At 39.7% G+C, this 17,172-nt stretch overlaps 1 protein-coding gene across 1 annotated transcript in view; it reads right to left on the bottom strand.

Annotated features, from left to right (window-relative positions):
* Positions 1 to 16,301, bottom strand: part of LOC137257894 (uncharacterized) — a 79,918-nt gene extending 63,617 nt beyond the window's left edge. Inside the window, exons 1-2 of the mRNA XM_067795396.1 lie at positions 16,179 to 16,301; positions 13,697 to 13,992 (exon numbers count right to left, since the gene is read on the bottom strand). Of these exons, the coding sequence (XP_067651497.1) occupies positions 13,697 to 13,883 (187 nt within the window). The 5' untranslated portion in view covers positions 13,884 to 13,992; positions 16,179 to 16,301. The remainder of the gene's footprint in view (positions 1 to 13,696; positions 13,993 to 16,178) is intronic.
* Between the last annotated feature and the right edge of the window lie 871 nt (positions 16,302 to 17,172).

The raw sequence follows: 17,172 nt of genomic DNA, 5'->3' as shown, positions 1-17,172 counted from the left end.
CGACCTTCACCTCAAAGAAATTGCCTAATATGTGCAACAATGTTGACGTGTGACATCACTACCGATGACCGATTTCTTTTAAAATGGCGGCTTCGCTGACAAGGGTACACAGGCCTCTTTCCTTGATTAGGGATCTTTTGTGCATAAATGTGAGATGTAAGTAATCAGAATTATTCTGACTATCTGTGCATTGTTATATGATTTTATCGTTTACATTGTAAATGACGGAAGAAGCCACAAATGCCGGCAAGTACCGTTGTCGTTCTGCGTGATTTTGCGTCAGTCATGGCGTCACGCTGCGCTGAAAGTTTGCCAGTTTCCTATGAATTATCAAATGATTGCATTGTATCTCTACTTAATGTGCTATTTCTTTCTACGATGCTGTCACCCTGAATATTCTAAGCGTACTGAGCCATTGTAAGCAATCATTACACGGCTGGATGCTGGAAATTTTCCTAAAATGCTACTCAGTGTAAAATCGGAATTTGATAATAGTGGATGGTATCAGGAAACTGGGAATTTTCCGCAGAATTCAAAACTGTGAAGTATTTATATATGTGTGGCATATTTAGAATTTTATTTGACTTAAAAGTGAGGTATGTAGAGGAAGGACATACGAGTATATGTCCCTGTGGCATCCAGGGGGTTGAGCGCTTGAAGATTGCAACCACATAACTTGTTCCACCGGGTAGTTGTCTCCCTTAGTTGTCCATAATTTCCATTTGTTGCCCATAGTTTTCCAAAGTTAGCCATACTTTCCTCTGTTTATATATAGTTTCTTGTATAGTATGTATAGTATAGTATATGTATAGTATACATATAGTTTCTCCTAGTTATCCACAATTTTCCCTACAAGTCCATATTTTCTCAACTTTTGTCAAGGTTTCCCTGGTTGCTCTTAACGTTTCCAAAATTTCCTCTTCTTGTAAAAGCTTCTATCCAGATATTCATATCTGTTACATTTATTGCATTGCCTGTAGATACATGGCAGATCACATGTTGATGAATGAATATGGCAGACATTTATGTCTTGCACGCAACGAACGTTCGTGTCCCTTGTGTTTTATCCCTATGATCGAACGTAAATACCATATTTACCTTGAATGTCCTTTGTGTCTGAGAGCATCTTTTATACCATGTGTTTGTCATGTGCCCTCCCCATCAAAAGTTTAGACTCACACATGTAAATACTGCCACATACGCCAGGCAATAAACTGTTCTAAACAACATTTGCAAATACACATGTAATCCCAACTGTTTATGTCACTATCCTCCTCATGTTGTTATTTACTGTATCACTGATCTGGATTTAAATATAGAGAAAGTGACCCAGTCTTTACTGTATGTTGGTAGCTGATTCCAGTCAGGATCCGGCAGGCATGTGTTCATATGTGTGTATATAATTATACCTTTACGACCCTTCATGCCATGCCATATGCCCTTCTAGTGTGTATATGTATAATGGACGGGGGCCTCTTTACTGAAGAAACACACGCTCAGGCTAATTTCTTCTAGTTGTCCATAGTTTTTCCAAGGTTACACATAGATAGAGGATACTAAACGACCTTCCATGTAATACCATTTGTATTAAACGAGTTAATGATTTGGTATCAGACGAGAGAAAGCGAGTTTCATACTAAATCTTTAACGAGTTTAGTGAAAATGGTATTTCACGGAAGCGAGTTTAGTATTCTGTTTATTACTCGTCAACATAAATTGACAGAAACTGCGGCGAAATTGCCTACAGTGTGAGGACTCTCAGCTTTCAAGTCAAGCAAGGTCTAGTAAAATCGCGACATCAACATTAGCATTGTGACGTCACAACTTTGAACCATTTTGACGTCATACGTCAAGCGGTATTACACTAGTGTAATATTGTAAAGTGAAAATGAAAGTGGAAAATGAATATTGTGGAGTGAAAATATTACACTGCAGTATGTTCAACGGGCGAGTAATAAATGTCCATATCTGTCGTCCACATTTGCCGCGCGCTGTCTACAGTTTTCCCTAGATGTCCATGTAGATGTTTATGTAGCTGTACATAGTCTTCCTAGTGACCCATAGCTTTCCCTACTTGTCACTTGACTTTCGTTCCTTGTCCATAGTTTTCCCGTACTGGTCCATATTTTCCTCTTGTTTTGTATAATGTCCTCACGTTGGACACAGTTTCCCCTTGTTGTCTACAGTTGTCCATAGCTTTCCCTAGTTGGCCTTAACCCCCTGGATGCCGAGTTTTTTTTCAGGCGCACATTTTCGTAACGTTTGAAAAGTGAGCGTTGTGCGAGAATTGCGCTCGCGTGGTCCTGGATCTGTGTACGGTTATAAAATTGCACCCAAATGTGGAATATTTGATTTCCTATCCGTTGGTATAAATATAACTGCGACTACCTCAGGGGTCTGAGAAATAGACACTGCTAAATGTTGTGCAAAACTTTTGTGTGCTTTGAAAAACAGTAAATTTCTCCTTTTTTTTATCGTGCACCGATAAAAGCACTCTGCTATGATTTCTTTCATTTGTCATCTTTACGTAAAGTGTGAGCGAAGAAAATATAGCTTGATATCTGAACGACATATGTGTATATGAAATGGATTTATGTGCTAATGCATAACGTCATACGCACAAAGTAAAAAATGACCCTCAATAAATGTAAAAAATCGATTTTCTCCTATGACGTCAAGCGTCGACAGAGAGGTCATGCACGTATGAAGATAAGGGGGCATAAGTCAGCTATGGTTTACATTAGGTCAATGTAACTCCGATCACATGGAGAGAATTTGCTGTGGGTACGGACAGTATATTTCCCTTATGTTTTGTTCACAGTGAACCAAACTATTCCAGAACACAGTTCCCCAATGTGAGAGGATACCTTTTGGTACTTTCACAATTTGTAAGAAAAGGTGCCAGTGTACTACATGAAAAAGCAGGTAATAACGATTTGGATGTCCCTATCCGATACATATTTTAGTTCTTAGATTCCCATATTCTCTTGTTTGTGTAGATGTATTTTTATTAATTTTGCATTATTATTAACGGAGTAACAGCCACATTTTCAAATGTAATGAAATAACTGAAAATAATGCGACATTTTACTTGACGTCACGACACGTTTTGTGCATTTTGTGACGTTGGAAAAAGACGACTCTGGTTGCTGAGTAGTATATATCTAACCTAATTTCCATTCAATGTGTAAAAGATCTCGGCTTCTGTGTCAGAATCCAACACTTTTTAGCCAAAATATAAAATGAATGGTTTTATCACTGAAATAGGGTCCTGAATATATCAACAATTGCACGGTTTTACTACATATCTTATTATAAGCAACACGCGCACCTGCCTAGCATCAATTTAGCGTAAATCACAATTTCACGACACCTGAATATTCATTGAGTATTTTCATTTAGGAAACAGACTTTTCTTCTTATGATTATGAAATCATTTCACTTCATATGTATGCAATGAAAGGTACAAAGAGATCGCTTTTTCAGTACAGAACTATTAGAATATTGACGTAAGGCTTGTCCAAATTAAGACATGACCTGGTTTATATATTTTTAACAATTTTCGTATAAATATTGTTTGAGTTAGATATTCTGCCATCAGATATATTTTATTCGAATTTGAATTGACTTTATGATCGAAAAAAATAATAATGAATCATGAAACGTTTTTGACAAACTCGCACCTGGTCAATCAATATTCATAATTGTTTTGTCTATAAAAACGACACAAACCAATACACTGAACAAGACAATTCCTTTTTAAATACATGTAGTAGTATGTGTGCCCCTACATTTCATACAACGTACAAATCATTTTCATTAATATTATCAGTTTTACTTGGAATTAAATCGCTGTCTATTAACCTGTTCATATGAAACTGCAATATTTGTCCCAACGTATTGAATATTGCACATGACGGGAACTAAAGCATATGTTGCAATAATGGCTACGTGTGATCTTCCAACACTTGTGTAGAGGCTTAAAATGTGGTATAGTACACTTACTGAGTCAATTTCCCACGTAAATATTATTCAAACAATCAAAAGCTTTCAAAGAATAAAAACGCATACCTTAAATCCACATATGATACGGTGTTGAACATGGACATATGTAGATACTGAAATCAGTTTCATGAAAAAATATCGGAACGATACGCAAAATATACATCACAATACAAAAAGTGCAATCGGAATGCTATGGGCATTGTGTTTACTCTTCTTCAACCGACCTTCACCTCAAAGAAATTGCCTAATATGTGCAACAATGTTGACGTGTGACATCACTACCGATGACCGATTTCTTTCAAAATGGCGGCTTCGCTGACAAGAGTACACAGGATTTTGCGAGGACGTTTTCCTTGATTCAGGGATCTTTTGTACATAAATGTGAGATGTAAGTAATCAGAATTATTCTGAGTATCTGTGTATTGTTATATGTTTTTATCGTTTACACTGTAAATGACGGAAGAAGCCAGAAATGCCGACAAGTACCGTTGTCGTTCTGCGTGATTTTGCGTCAGTCATGGCGTCACGCTGCACTAAAGTTTGACAGTTTCTTATGAATTACCAAATTATTTCATTGTATCTATTTTTAATTTTTTTTTAATTTAATCTTTTGCTACGACACTCTTCCCCAGAATATACTAAGCGTATTGAGCCATTGTAAGCAATGATTAGACGCCTGGATGTTGGAATATTACCGAAAATGCTACGCAGTGTAAAATTGGATTTTTTTCTTTGTTACATTTCAAACAAGCGCTGTCTTTCGAGCACAGCGTTCGTTTTCATACCAATTATCTTTCGTTTCGTTTCGCCTAGACAGTTGGTATTGGTGACAAAGACCATTTGTAATTTGATTCTAAGATGAGTGGGGAATTCAATGATGCATTTGTCGCAGCTGACTATGAAATATACGTGATGCTATAGGCGTCTCAATACCGGCATTCTCGAAACGTGATTTTGTAAACACTAACCAATATGCCGGAAAGCGCACTTCGGCGTTCGTGTAAGTGTGTTTTCAAAAACATCCCAACCGATTCTGGATTCATCGGCGACGTTTCAGAATTATCATTACTGGTTACATCAAAACTTGATATCAGTGATCATTAATATGCTGTTTTTGAAATTCAATACTCCCAGTAATTATCCGATTTTCACATTTCAAAACATACTGCAAATAACGCTGTGAATCTCGATTTAGTACAGTTTGCAAAATGACGACATTTACGATGAAACCTATTTTGAAAGGCAATTTTGAGCACTTTAGCTTGGTCTGAGGTAATAGTGGATGGTATCAAGAAACAGGGAATTTTCCGCAGAATCCAAAACTGTGAGGTGCTTATATATGCTTGGTATATTTAGAATGTTATTGGATTTCAAAGTGAGGGATGTAGAGGAGGGACATATATGTCCCTGTGGCATCCAGGGGGTTAAGTTTCCCTGTTTACCTATAGTTTTCTCAAGATAGTTTTTCCAGCTGGTCGGTAGCTATTTTTAGCTGTCAATAATTTTCTCATAGTTGTCCATACTTTGTATCTAGTTGAAAATAGCTTCCCATAGTTGTCCATAGTTCCCCATAGTTGTCTATAGTTCCCAATAGTTGTCCATAGTTTTCCACAGTTGTCCATAGTTCTACATAGTTGTCCATACTTTGTATTTAGTTGTAAATAGTTCCCCATAGCTGTCCATACTTTGTATCTAGTTGTTCATAGTTCTTCATAGTTGTCCATAGTTAAGAAATACAGTTCGCTCTACCACCATGTATAGTGTAATAAAGCACACTTTCACCCTGAACTATTATAACGTTAAAGTACTCGGACGATTTGACGTTATAATAGTTCAGGGCGAAAGTGTGCTTTATTACACGATACATGGTGGTAGAACGAACTGTATTTCTTTTCCAAGATGTCGTATTCAATAATTTCTAAACCTAATTTCGATTAATCTATGGCAGAAAACAAACGACGGTGTCTGTGACCTAAATTAAGAATCCTCGCACAGGGCTAACTGACGCGCTGTTCTTTTAACGTGTCAGCCCCCTACGTTAAGCCAAAGGTTACTAGAAAAACAAATGATGAACAGTTTGGTGATGGTTTGTGTTCGGGTTAAATATCTTCTCTAGATCATTTTAATTACATCCGTGACTCTCTTCAACCATACAAGGCAATATGACCGCCTCATTTCTACTACCAACGAAAGTTTAGATCAGTACATTCAGAGGAAGCTAACAAGTCAAGCGACATTCCACGATTGCATTGTGGGAATGTAAACATTGCCAACAATGCCGTGTCTCTGTAAGATTTTGAGTGGAACTATGAGACATTTTATCCGTCGGAAAACATAAACGTAATGTTTGCACAGTGATGTTGGCTGTGTGGTGCAACTGCAAACCAAGAAACGGGACGCGACAAAGCAGTTTACTGTGGGAGGCTGTACGAGGCGATGGCAACTGACATCCATCGTGACGTCGGTTACATTGTGATGTAATACAAAAAAGTTCGATTACGAGGGGGCAGACTGGAATGACGCAGCGACGTCAACACATTGTGACGTAATGCAAAAAGTGCACATTATCGTCTGATGAAGTGTTGTCGGCGCCTTTGATCTTTCGCCGAAGCATCTTAGAATTTCCCATACTTGTCCATACTTTGTATCTAGCGGTCCACAGTTCCCCATATTTGTCAATACTTTGTATTTAGTTGTCTATAGTTCCCTATAGTTGTCCATAGTTCCTCATAGTTGTCCATAGTTTTCCCCGTTGTGACTAATACTTGAAAGTAGTCCATAAGTTGACCCTAGCTTTCTCCAGACATTATTCCCATATGTCCATGCCCGATTCCACAAAATGATCTGTTCTCACCTAAAAGATCTTTAGTACGTCTTATATCACACGATGTCCTACGTGTACACCACATTTTCTGATTTGTCCGCATTTGTGTTCTGTCCCTAACAATATTCCCGTTATCCGTTGGCGTTGTTGTACACAGGCACTACACTGTATTATCCGTTGCATCTAACCTTGAATAGGTTCGTATTACATTTACAGACCGATTAACAGTTTCTTAAAAGGCATTTTAGAAGTTGTATAGATGCAATGGATGCGACGTTTCGGTGAAGGTACTAACACCGTTATCGAACAAGTGATACCTAGAGGCAGCACGTTGAAAGTGTTCTACATCGGCTTCTGTGCTAAGCCAATCTCGTGGGTTCAGCAGAAGGGTGATGTTGTTGTCGAAATGTGTAGTAGGGTTATGTTTGTGTGCTGTAGATGGCAGTGAGAAAATATGCGTGTGTTAGTTTCGGGGGTGTTACAGTGAGAGCATAGACCATAGAGATGTCTGTTTTGTTTGTAGAGTTGGTAGTTAAGGTTTATGACTCCAGAGATAAGTCTGGTGATGCATATGTCTATTGTTTTGTTTGTAGAGTTGGTAGTTAAGGTTTATGACTCCAGAGATAAGTCTGGTGATGCATATGTCTATTGTTTTGTTTGTAGAGTTGGTAGTTAAGGTTTATGACTCCAGAGATAAGTCTGGTGATGCATATGTCTATTGTTTTGTTTGTTGAGTTGGTAGTTAAGGTTTATGACTCCAGAGATAAGTCTGGTGATGCATATGTCTATTGTTTTGTTTGTTGAGAAGATGGTGGTGGTTATAATAGGGGAGGTAATTATGGACTTAATCTAGTTAGATTTGTTTGTGTTGAAGTTTGATAGTTTGCTTGTACAGTGTGAGATGTGATTATTTGTTTAATTTCTAGTTCTTATGTGTGATGGTTTAAGGGGGATGAGGGCTGGATGGTGGCGAGCTTACCTGTGGTGTCTGCTATGTTGTTACCTATGTTGTGGGTGTGGTCAGGTATCCATAGGAAGGGGATATTTTCGTTTGAGAGGCTGAGATAGTGGATTTGGAGGATGATTGTGTGGATAACATCATTTCGAAACATGGATTGCTTGTTTTGTATCTGTTTGAGAGCACCAAGGAATTGAGTTAATATTAGGGAAGCTTGTTTGAGGTTGGGAATTATGTGTTGAGCTGATAGGATTGCAACTGTATTGATATTGGTGTGGTTGGCGGAAATTTGTTGTGATGGAGGAGGGGAGACATCAAAAAAGATGCCAAAGTCCTAGAAGTCACCTTTTACCAACTCCTAACATGGGCTCCCCACGTTCATAACTTGGTCAACTCATGTTAAAAGGATCTACATTTAATGAGAGCTGCCGCTAGCACAAACTGGGGAGCTGACAAACAAACAAACATTCTTACACATATACAAAACTTCAATTATGTCTAAATTGGTCTATGCAGTTCCGGTCATCCATTACACCTCCCCAGGCAATCTACCAAAACTAACTTTCCTCCAATATAAAGTCCCTAAAATTGCCATAGGGGATGGAATGGTACTTCCCATAGCACACTCCCCCTGCTTACGGGCATCCCATCAATCACACACAGAATAAACCAAACTGCACTCAACTACTGGGCTGGGACCCAACGGAATCCTATCTCCAAACTCATAAACACAAAATAAACTAATGCTCAAAAGAAAGTTTACACCTCTTTGATTAGACATTAAAACAAAACGGAAGCAAGTATAATTGAAACTATTTTGAATTCAAGAAGAGTATTCAATTGCACATGTATTGGTGGTTGACCGCTTCTAGGCCTGTAAGATGTGCTGCCTGTCTGCCTGAGTCACTGCATCAGTCTGACGACGGTTGCTCTTGTGCATCCTAAGGTTCTGGCGATGGCAGTGTTGGTCGCTCCTTGCTGCGCCATTCCGACATCTCTCTCTTGTTGAACTTGACTCAAACGTGGCCTACCTCTTGTGTTTCTCTGATCACTATGTCCCTAACGTGTCCCATCGACTGATTTATACCACAAGAAATGCACGTGCATTACGTGTAACATGCCGTTTTTCGATTTTATGCTGCGTTTATGCGAATCGTAATTTTTTGGTTCAGTTTGTTCTCTGAAAGGATGGGCCTTTACAAAGGTAACATGGCGCAGTATGGATAATGTTTTCAGTTTTCTCTTTGCGAAGTTTTATGTTCTTGTTTAGATGTATAGTTTCTTTTCAGCAATAGTTTACAATAACACCAAACAATCCACTATTAAAAAATACAAACTCAATCCCGAAAAAGCTCCTTATCTGACCCACCACACAAGTCTGCTATATACACAACTAAACAACATACTCCTCCCATCACAACCAACATCCACGACAAACCAACACCAAACACGAACGCCTCTCTAGCACCTAATACCTATCAACTAGATAAAAATACTGACACTCCCACAATAACCCACCCAATAAATACCCACACAACCCAAACCTACCCTCACCACACACAAGTGATACATAGAGTTGTAACATGGAGTGAGTGAGTGAGTGAGTTTAGCACTCAGCAATATTCCAGCTATATGGCGGCAGTCTGTGAGTAATCGAGTCTGGACCAGACAATCCAGTGACCAACAACATGAGCATCGATCTGCGCAATTGGGAACCGGTGACATGTGTCAACCAAGTCAGCGAGTCTGACCACCCGATCCCGTTAGTCGCTTCTTACAACAAGCATAGTCACCTTTTATGGCAAGCATGGGTTGGTGAAGGCCTATTCTACCCCGGGACCTTCACGGGTATGTAACATGGAAATATATATACATAGCTGCAAGTGTGTATATACAACTGACAAGGTTGATATATATTGGATTGCTCATGAAATATTTGAACAGAGTAGGTAGATGTACAGAGTAACAGAGATTAAAACAATATGTTGAATGAGTATATACAATAGATAAGTTGATGAATATTGACAAGGTTGCAGACGGTAGACTGATGAACATACTGATGGGTTGTGAATACGATACACAAAAGGGAGCATAGAAGCCAGTGGACGGGGTATGGGTGGATTAGTAGTGATCTTTTTTTTAGGTAGTGATAGGTGATAAGATAAAATATCCTTGATCCCTGTTCGTGATGGGGTTGAATCGTTGGATGATTATGGCTTCTAGAAGTTTCCTAATCTTAGTCTGTAGTCTTGGTTTCCAGAATTTGGATGTTGTCCCATAGGATGACATGAGCAAGGTTGATTTGGGTGTAGTCGGCTATGGACGATTTGGAATCTGTTCTTTTTCTCTCTCTTTCTGGATTGAATTTTTGTGTTCTTTAATTCGTGGTGGGAGAGGGCGGGACGTTTCACCTACATAAGACACTCCACATTGGCAATTGATCTTGTGCACTAGTCGCATGGGGTCTGCTTTGATGGAGAAAAAACGTGCTGGGCTAGAATGCGTAGACGCATTCCACCATTATTGGTAAAGGGACTGCTTACAATGCGCAGGAACAGTTCGTGGTGAACGTTGAGTATGTTATCGCCAGAGCGGGGGATTTACGTAGTGCTATCAAGCGATACCAGGACACACTGGAATACTCCCGGTCAAAGGTACTTGTTCAGTGATGGCCTGTACATGACTCCGACATGACATGCGACTGTGAATCAATAAAGTCTTGGGCTATAACAATGAAATCGTCTTGTTACCTTCTCATTCAAAGACGTTGAAGGTATGTGGGCATTCTGTTCTTCTATTTTAGTAACCTGAGATGTGGGGGTGGGTTCGTCTATACCATCCCAGTTGAGTCTGTCGTCTTTGGGGTACCTGGAAAGTCTGTCTGAGTGCACGTCAGTTGGATACAAGGCTGACCTGATTGCTGCCCTCCTTTGTTTTTGACGTTGACCATAGCTTGTTTTTTCTTGTAGTATGTATGTAGTATGAACGGTATGTAGTTGGCTATAACCAGGTAGACTTTATCGATCTTATCCACAATCCACCTGGAACCCCTGTGTGTGTAGCGTTCCAGTTTTTTCACTTATTTGCAGAAGCGAGGTGCTAATGGACTCAATCAACTGGAGTCACGACTTCCCTGAAGTAACACTGAACATGCTCAATAGCAATGTCCGCCTGCTTTTTATCAAGCACCATTTTCACCGTGATTTGGAATTTGAGTTTACTAAAGGTTAGTCAGCTCCTCGTTTACTTTGTCAGTGATAGAGGATTTGAGGTCCTCTTTATCTAAGTTTTGGTCTAAATTCATCTGCTAGCCCCTCAGATAATTACCTATAGCGTGTTCAGTCCATACGAACCACACATCCTGCTCTTTCACCTGACTGATGGGAGGAGGTTGCACATTGCGTAATCTCAACAGCTGAGGTTTTCTCAGTTGGGAATAATCCACTATACCCCATTCTCTCGCAATCCGCCTGGGCTCTGGGACAGTAGGCATTATTATACTCAGGTGTATACCAATCTTTAATTGTGTCACCCAAAAACCCATATCGTAGTGTAGGGTGGCAAAACTGGTTCTACTCCAGCATGTGCTTAGCTATATCTAGATAGACCTCATCGATTATGCCCTCGACCCACCGTAACATGCCCAAAGTGGTCGCGTTTCTTGTATTTCTTGCAACAAGGCATCAACAATCATATCTATCTCCCCATGTTGATACAAGTCTACTGGTCCACCACCAAATTGATTCCAAGTGTGCTGAAAGGTATTTTCCGTCCACGGTACATGAAACTCTACTTTCACCATGAATGAAACACCCTAGTTCTTCTCGTGTCACTTAGCGAAAACCCTCGGTCCTGCATTTCCTACCACAGGTCGGGTTTTCCCTCATAAGCACGTACTTAGAATGATACGGAACGGGTCTCATCTTTGCTGTACCCAAATGAGTACCTAGTTTAATTGTTCTGCAGTTAACACAGTCGCTGCTAGGTCCAGCACAAGGAAGGCCAGTTCTTGGTCCTTTTCCCCAGGGAGGGCTTGTAATACTAAGAAAGTGTGGGTGGTTCACCGAGGGGTTTGACCTGTAGTGGGAGTTTCACAAGAAATTGTGGAAGCAGCTACATTGGAGAAACTTGCCGGCCTTTCAACATTAGACTAAAAGAACACAAAACTTCAGTTGAAAAATCTGACCTTAAATCTGCACTCTCAGAACACATTGTTAAAAATCAAAAGCATTATCATCAACTGGCAACACTCTCAAATCTTGGTGTCCAACATCAATAATTGGTGGAAAAGAAAACTCCTTAAGTCAATCTTCATTAGAACATTAGTAACGGAGATCAACAGAGATCTAAGGATTTACCTCCCTACTGCCTGGTGCATCACCAAAAAAATCGTAGTAAATAACCGACATGGGCACCCATGGATGAACAATAATTACTTTAGATGCTATACATGCAATACATTTATCGAAGATCTCTGTACATGTCTAAACTTGAAATTTTGTATGATAGGGATCTGTCATTTCTAATTTAATCCAACAACACTACAATATATCCAAAAAGAGGTATTCATTCTATGAGTCATGTTAGTTGTAACTATTCACTACTAATTCTATTATGTTGTCATAGTATTCCTGTTCGCTACTGGTATCATGTTGTCATAGCATTGTGACGTCATAAGCATTGTGAGGTCATGGGCTGAGTTAACAATTAAGCCTTACTGTTCAGTTCAGCTCAAGCTCATGAAGGGGATAGGCTCTGAAACGTCGTGAAAATAAACTCAAGAAGTTGCTATCCATAAAAATTTGTCCTGTATTTATAATACCTGATACACACGAAACAAATTGAGATAAAAGTTAAAGTATACATGGTGAGGATCTCGTCGACATTATATATAAGTAAACTTACAATTTGTGGAAGCGAAAAGTATAAGCAACTCTTAACAGCAGCCGGTTTTTAAACAGGTTCCAGAAATCCTTTGCCCTAATGTAGCAAGTATAGACGGGACGTAGCCCAGGAGGAATGACATCATAAAACTGGCTCCAAACTTCCTTTGCGCTATTATAAATGGAGCCCAGCTTTGGAGGATGATGCAATCTCAGGATAGACTCGTTAAACCAAGATTATGCAACTATGTCCCCAGTAGCGCAGTCGGTTGAGGGGTGCGGCTTATCATGTATAGTTTGTGCGGCTACACATGAGTTCGTATCCTGCCTTTGGCTGAATGGATTCCTTGCAACTTTCGGTGATGTGAGTTGTTTCGGAGTGAGTGAGTGAGTGAGTTTAGTTTTACGCCGCACTCAGCAATATTACAGCTATATGGCGGCGGTCTGTAAATAATCGAGTCTGGACCAGACAATCCAGTGATCAACAACATGAGCATCGATCTGCGCAATTGGGAACCGATGACATGCGTCAACCAAGTCAGTGACCCTGACCACCCGATCCCGTTAGTCGCCTCTTACGACAAGCTGAGTCGCCTTTTATGGCAAGCATGGGTTGCTGAAGGCCTATTCTACCCCGGGACCTTCACGGGTCGAGTTGTTTCAGAAGGGAATCAGTTTGGTCTCTGAAAAGGGCCTAGTTGAGCGGAGCACTCTCATGGGAGAACTATCATCTTTCAATTTCACCTTTGGGAAATTACGGTTGCCGAGGACATTTTACTTTCATTTACTACTTTCTAAAACCTTTCTATCTTTGTTGAGTAAATGTAGGGTGTGAACAAAAGGTGATACATGAAATGGAGGGAAGGAAAAAGGTCCTTTACTATGCAAAAGAAGCATATATTGCACTTGGTCCAGACTTGGTCAGACTTGGTCCAATACCGCTATTGTATATACTACTACACAGAAACAATAAATGGGAGTATACAACGTGCTTACTCAAGAGTGTGTAACGTGATATTGACTTACCTTCCGCACAGGGGCACTGGACACTAACGAGACTCAGTAAATCACCTCTTACTATCCCAATGGCCGATGATAGGGCGCCCTGGATCGCCTGCAATTTCACCTCAAGGTCGCTCCCATAGCAGCAACATGTGAGCGTGGCCAACAAGTACAGGCAGTGCCATTTCATGGAGAATGTGTACAATCCCATTGAGGGTGAGTATGTATGTCTAACCCTATGTCACCGGGGTCGTTGCCGAGACGCGACGTTGCACACAGCACCAATGTACGACAGTGCTACGTCTCTCGCTCTGCTCCCTCTAGAAATAAACAAGTCATTATACCTTATGCCTTGACGGTAAGTGACATACAATACATCTACCTTGTACCTTCACAGTAAATGGCGGTCCCTTGACAGTATGTGACATAAAACTACCTTGTACACTGACATCATGTGACATACAACTACCTTATACCTTGATAATATGTGACATACAACTACCTTGAACCTTGACAGTATGTGACATAAAACTACCTTATACATTGACAATATGTGACATACAACTACCTTATACATGACAATATGTGACACACAACTACCTTGAACCTTGACAGTATGCGACATAAAACTACCTTATACATGACAATATGTGACACACAACTACCTTGAACCTTCACAGTATGCGACATAAAACTACCTTATACATTGACAATATGTGACATACAACTACCTTATACATGACAATATGTGACACACAGCTACCTTGAACCTTGACAGTATGCGACATAAAACTACCTTATACATTGACAATATGTGACATAAAACTACCTTATACAATGACAATATGTGACATACAGCTACCTTATACATTGACAATATGTGACATACAACTACCTTATACCTTGACAATATGTGACATACAACTACCTTATACTTTGACAATATGTGACATACAACTACCTTATACATGACAATATGTGACATACAACTACCTTATACATGACAGTATGTGACATAAAACTACCTTATACCTTGACAATATGTGACATACAACTACCTTGAACCTTCACAGTACGCGACATAAAACTACCTTATACATTGACAATATGTGACATATAACTACCTTATACATGACAATATGTGACATACAACTACCTTGAACCTTCACAGTACGCGACATAAAACTACCTTATACCTTGACAGTAAGTGACATACAACTACCTTATACCTTGACAATATGTGACATACAACTACCTTGAACCTTCACAGTACGCGACATAAAACTACCGTATACATTGACAATATGTGACATACAACTACCTTATACCTTGACAATATGTGACATACAACTACCTTGAACCTTGACAGTACGCGACATAAAACTACCTTATACATTGACAATATGTGACATACAACTACCTTATACCTTGACAATATGTGACATACAACTAACTTGAACCTTCACAGTATGTGACATACAACACAACTGTTCCTTGGCGGTAAGTGTCATACAACTACCCTATACCTTGACAATATGTGGCATACGATTAAACTGTTCCTTGACAGTATGCGACATAAACTACCTTATACCTTGACAGTAAGTGACATACAACTATCTTATACCTTGACAGTATGTGACATACAACTATCTTATACCTTGACAGTAAGCGACATAAACTACCTTATACCTTGACAGTATGTGACATACAACTATCTTATACCTTGACAGTATGTGACATAAACTACCTTATACCTTGACAGTAAGTGACATACAACTATCTTATACCTTGACAATATGTGACATAAACTACCTTATACCTTGACAGTAAGTGACATACAACTATCTTATACTTTGACAGTATGTGACATACAACTCCACTATTCCTTGGCGGTAGTGCACGGTAGTTAAACGCTATGTATTGTCAGAGATACAAGTAGTTTCCCTCAGGGTATCTTCGTTGTTTACCACAGTTCTGTACTCCACTTTCTTGGCATCTTCACCTATATGACACATATATTGTAATAACAAAATCGTACTTCCACCAACTTACCTCCCTTGTTTATTATAGTTCTGTAGTACATTTGCTTGGCATCTTAACCTAAACGTGACACCCATTCACACTTAGCTGTAGTCCCACTGACTTTTCTCCGTTGTAGACTATATTACCAAACCTTCTTTTGAGCATGCATGGAGGGGATTTGCAGAGAACGTAGACTAAGAAGTACATGTGTCGAACCAAACACCAACTATCTATGGACACCTGTGTGTGCTGTGTTATACCGAGGACTACGCGTGGACACTTGCTTGTGCTGTGTCGTACCGAAGACTGACTAAACATGGCCACCTATGCGTGATGTATCGTATGTAGGACTGTCCACAAACACCTGTGTCATGCAGTGGGATTTATCACTCACAAATACAAAACTGCCAATTCAACACATCACAAAATATTCTTTGTTTTTATGAGACAAGTTTTTGCACGAGGATTATGAGAACCTACGTACCTTTCGTAAGCTGTACAAGGCGTCGAGTCAACACTGCTACCCAAATCCTGTCTGGATGCATCCGGTGCGTGGTACAGTTGACAGATGCTTCTGCTACGCGAGACCACGTAGGTGTCAATAGCTGGTTAGACAAGCTGTTGCGCCACCATTGTTCAGGTGACACACACCAGCAGCCCTGTCAACGCCGTTCACGTCACACACACACACACACACACACACGCACGCACGCACGCACGCACGGACACACACACACACACCGGTAGCCCCTGTCAACGCCGTTCAACACACACACACACACACACACACACACACACACACACACACACACACACACACACACACACACACACACAACGGCAGCCCTAGACTAACTACAGCAGCACCTGTAAATGCTGTTCACGTCACACAGACCAGCCCCTGTCAGCGCTGGTCATCTCACACAGACCAGTCCCTGTCAGCCATTATCACCTCAAAAGAAAAAAACTACATCAAGTTCACCTAAATATTATCTATAATTCATTGCATGAAAAACACATATGTAAGGGCAGCTACAATCTCGTTTACAAGACAAATGGTGGGACTAGAAATCGAAGTAAAAGGTTTGAAAGTGGTGAAATTCAGCGTTTGGTGGACTTTGATCTAGAAGAAATTGTAACTAATTATATTTATAATCAAAATCCATACCTTGTATCCAGAAAAATAGAGTGAACTTGTACTCGAATGGATCTAAACTATTTTATCAGATCTAAGTATTGTTAACATATTCAATATTTTCATCACATCAAATTCATTTATCAAACTAGGACACAACATTTGTCGTCAGAATTAAATGAATTATTTGAAAAATAGAATTAAGACGTGCAAAAAAATAGTTTCATTGGATTTTTTAAATGATCAGTCTAAGTAAACTTTGTCTCAGTGCTTTTCGTTTCGCTTGAGTCCCAACGGTGGGGTGTGACGAAAAGCACTGAGACTAAGTTTATTTAGACTGTTT

Source organism: Haliotis asinina, chromosome 1 (genome assembly GCF_037392515.1).
Source record: "Haliotis asinina isolate JCU_RB_2024 chromosome 1, JCU_Hal_asi_v2, whole genome shotgun sequence".
In the NCBI taxonomy this organism is placed as follows: Eukaryota; Metazoa; Mollusca; class Gastropoda; order Lepetellida; family Haliotidae; genus Haliotis; species Haliotis asinina.
Note: the sequence above shows the minus strand (reverse complement) of the source record. Positions and strands in the feature narration are given on the sequence as shown.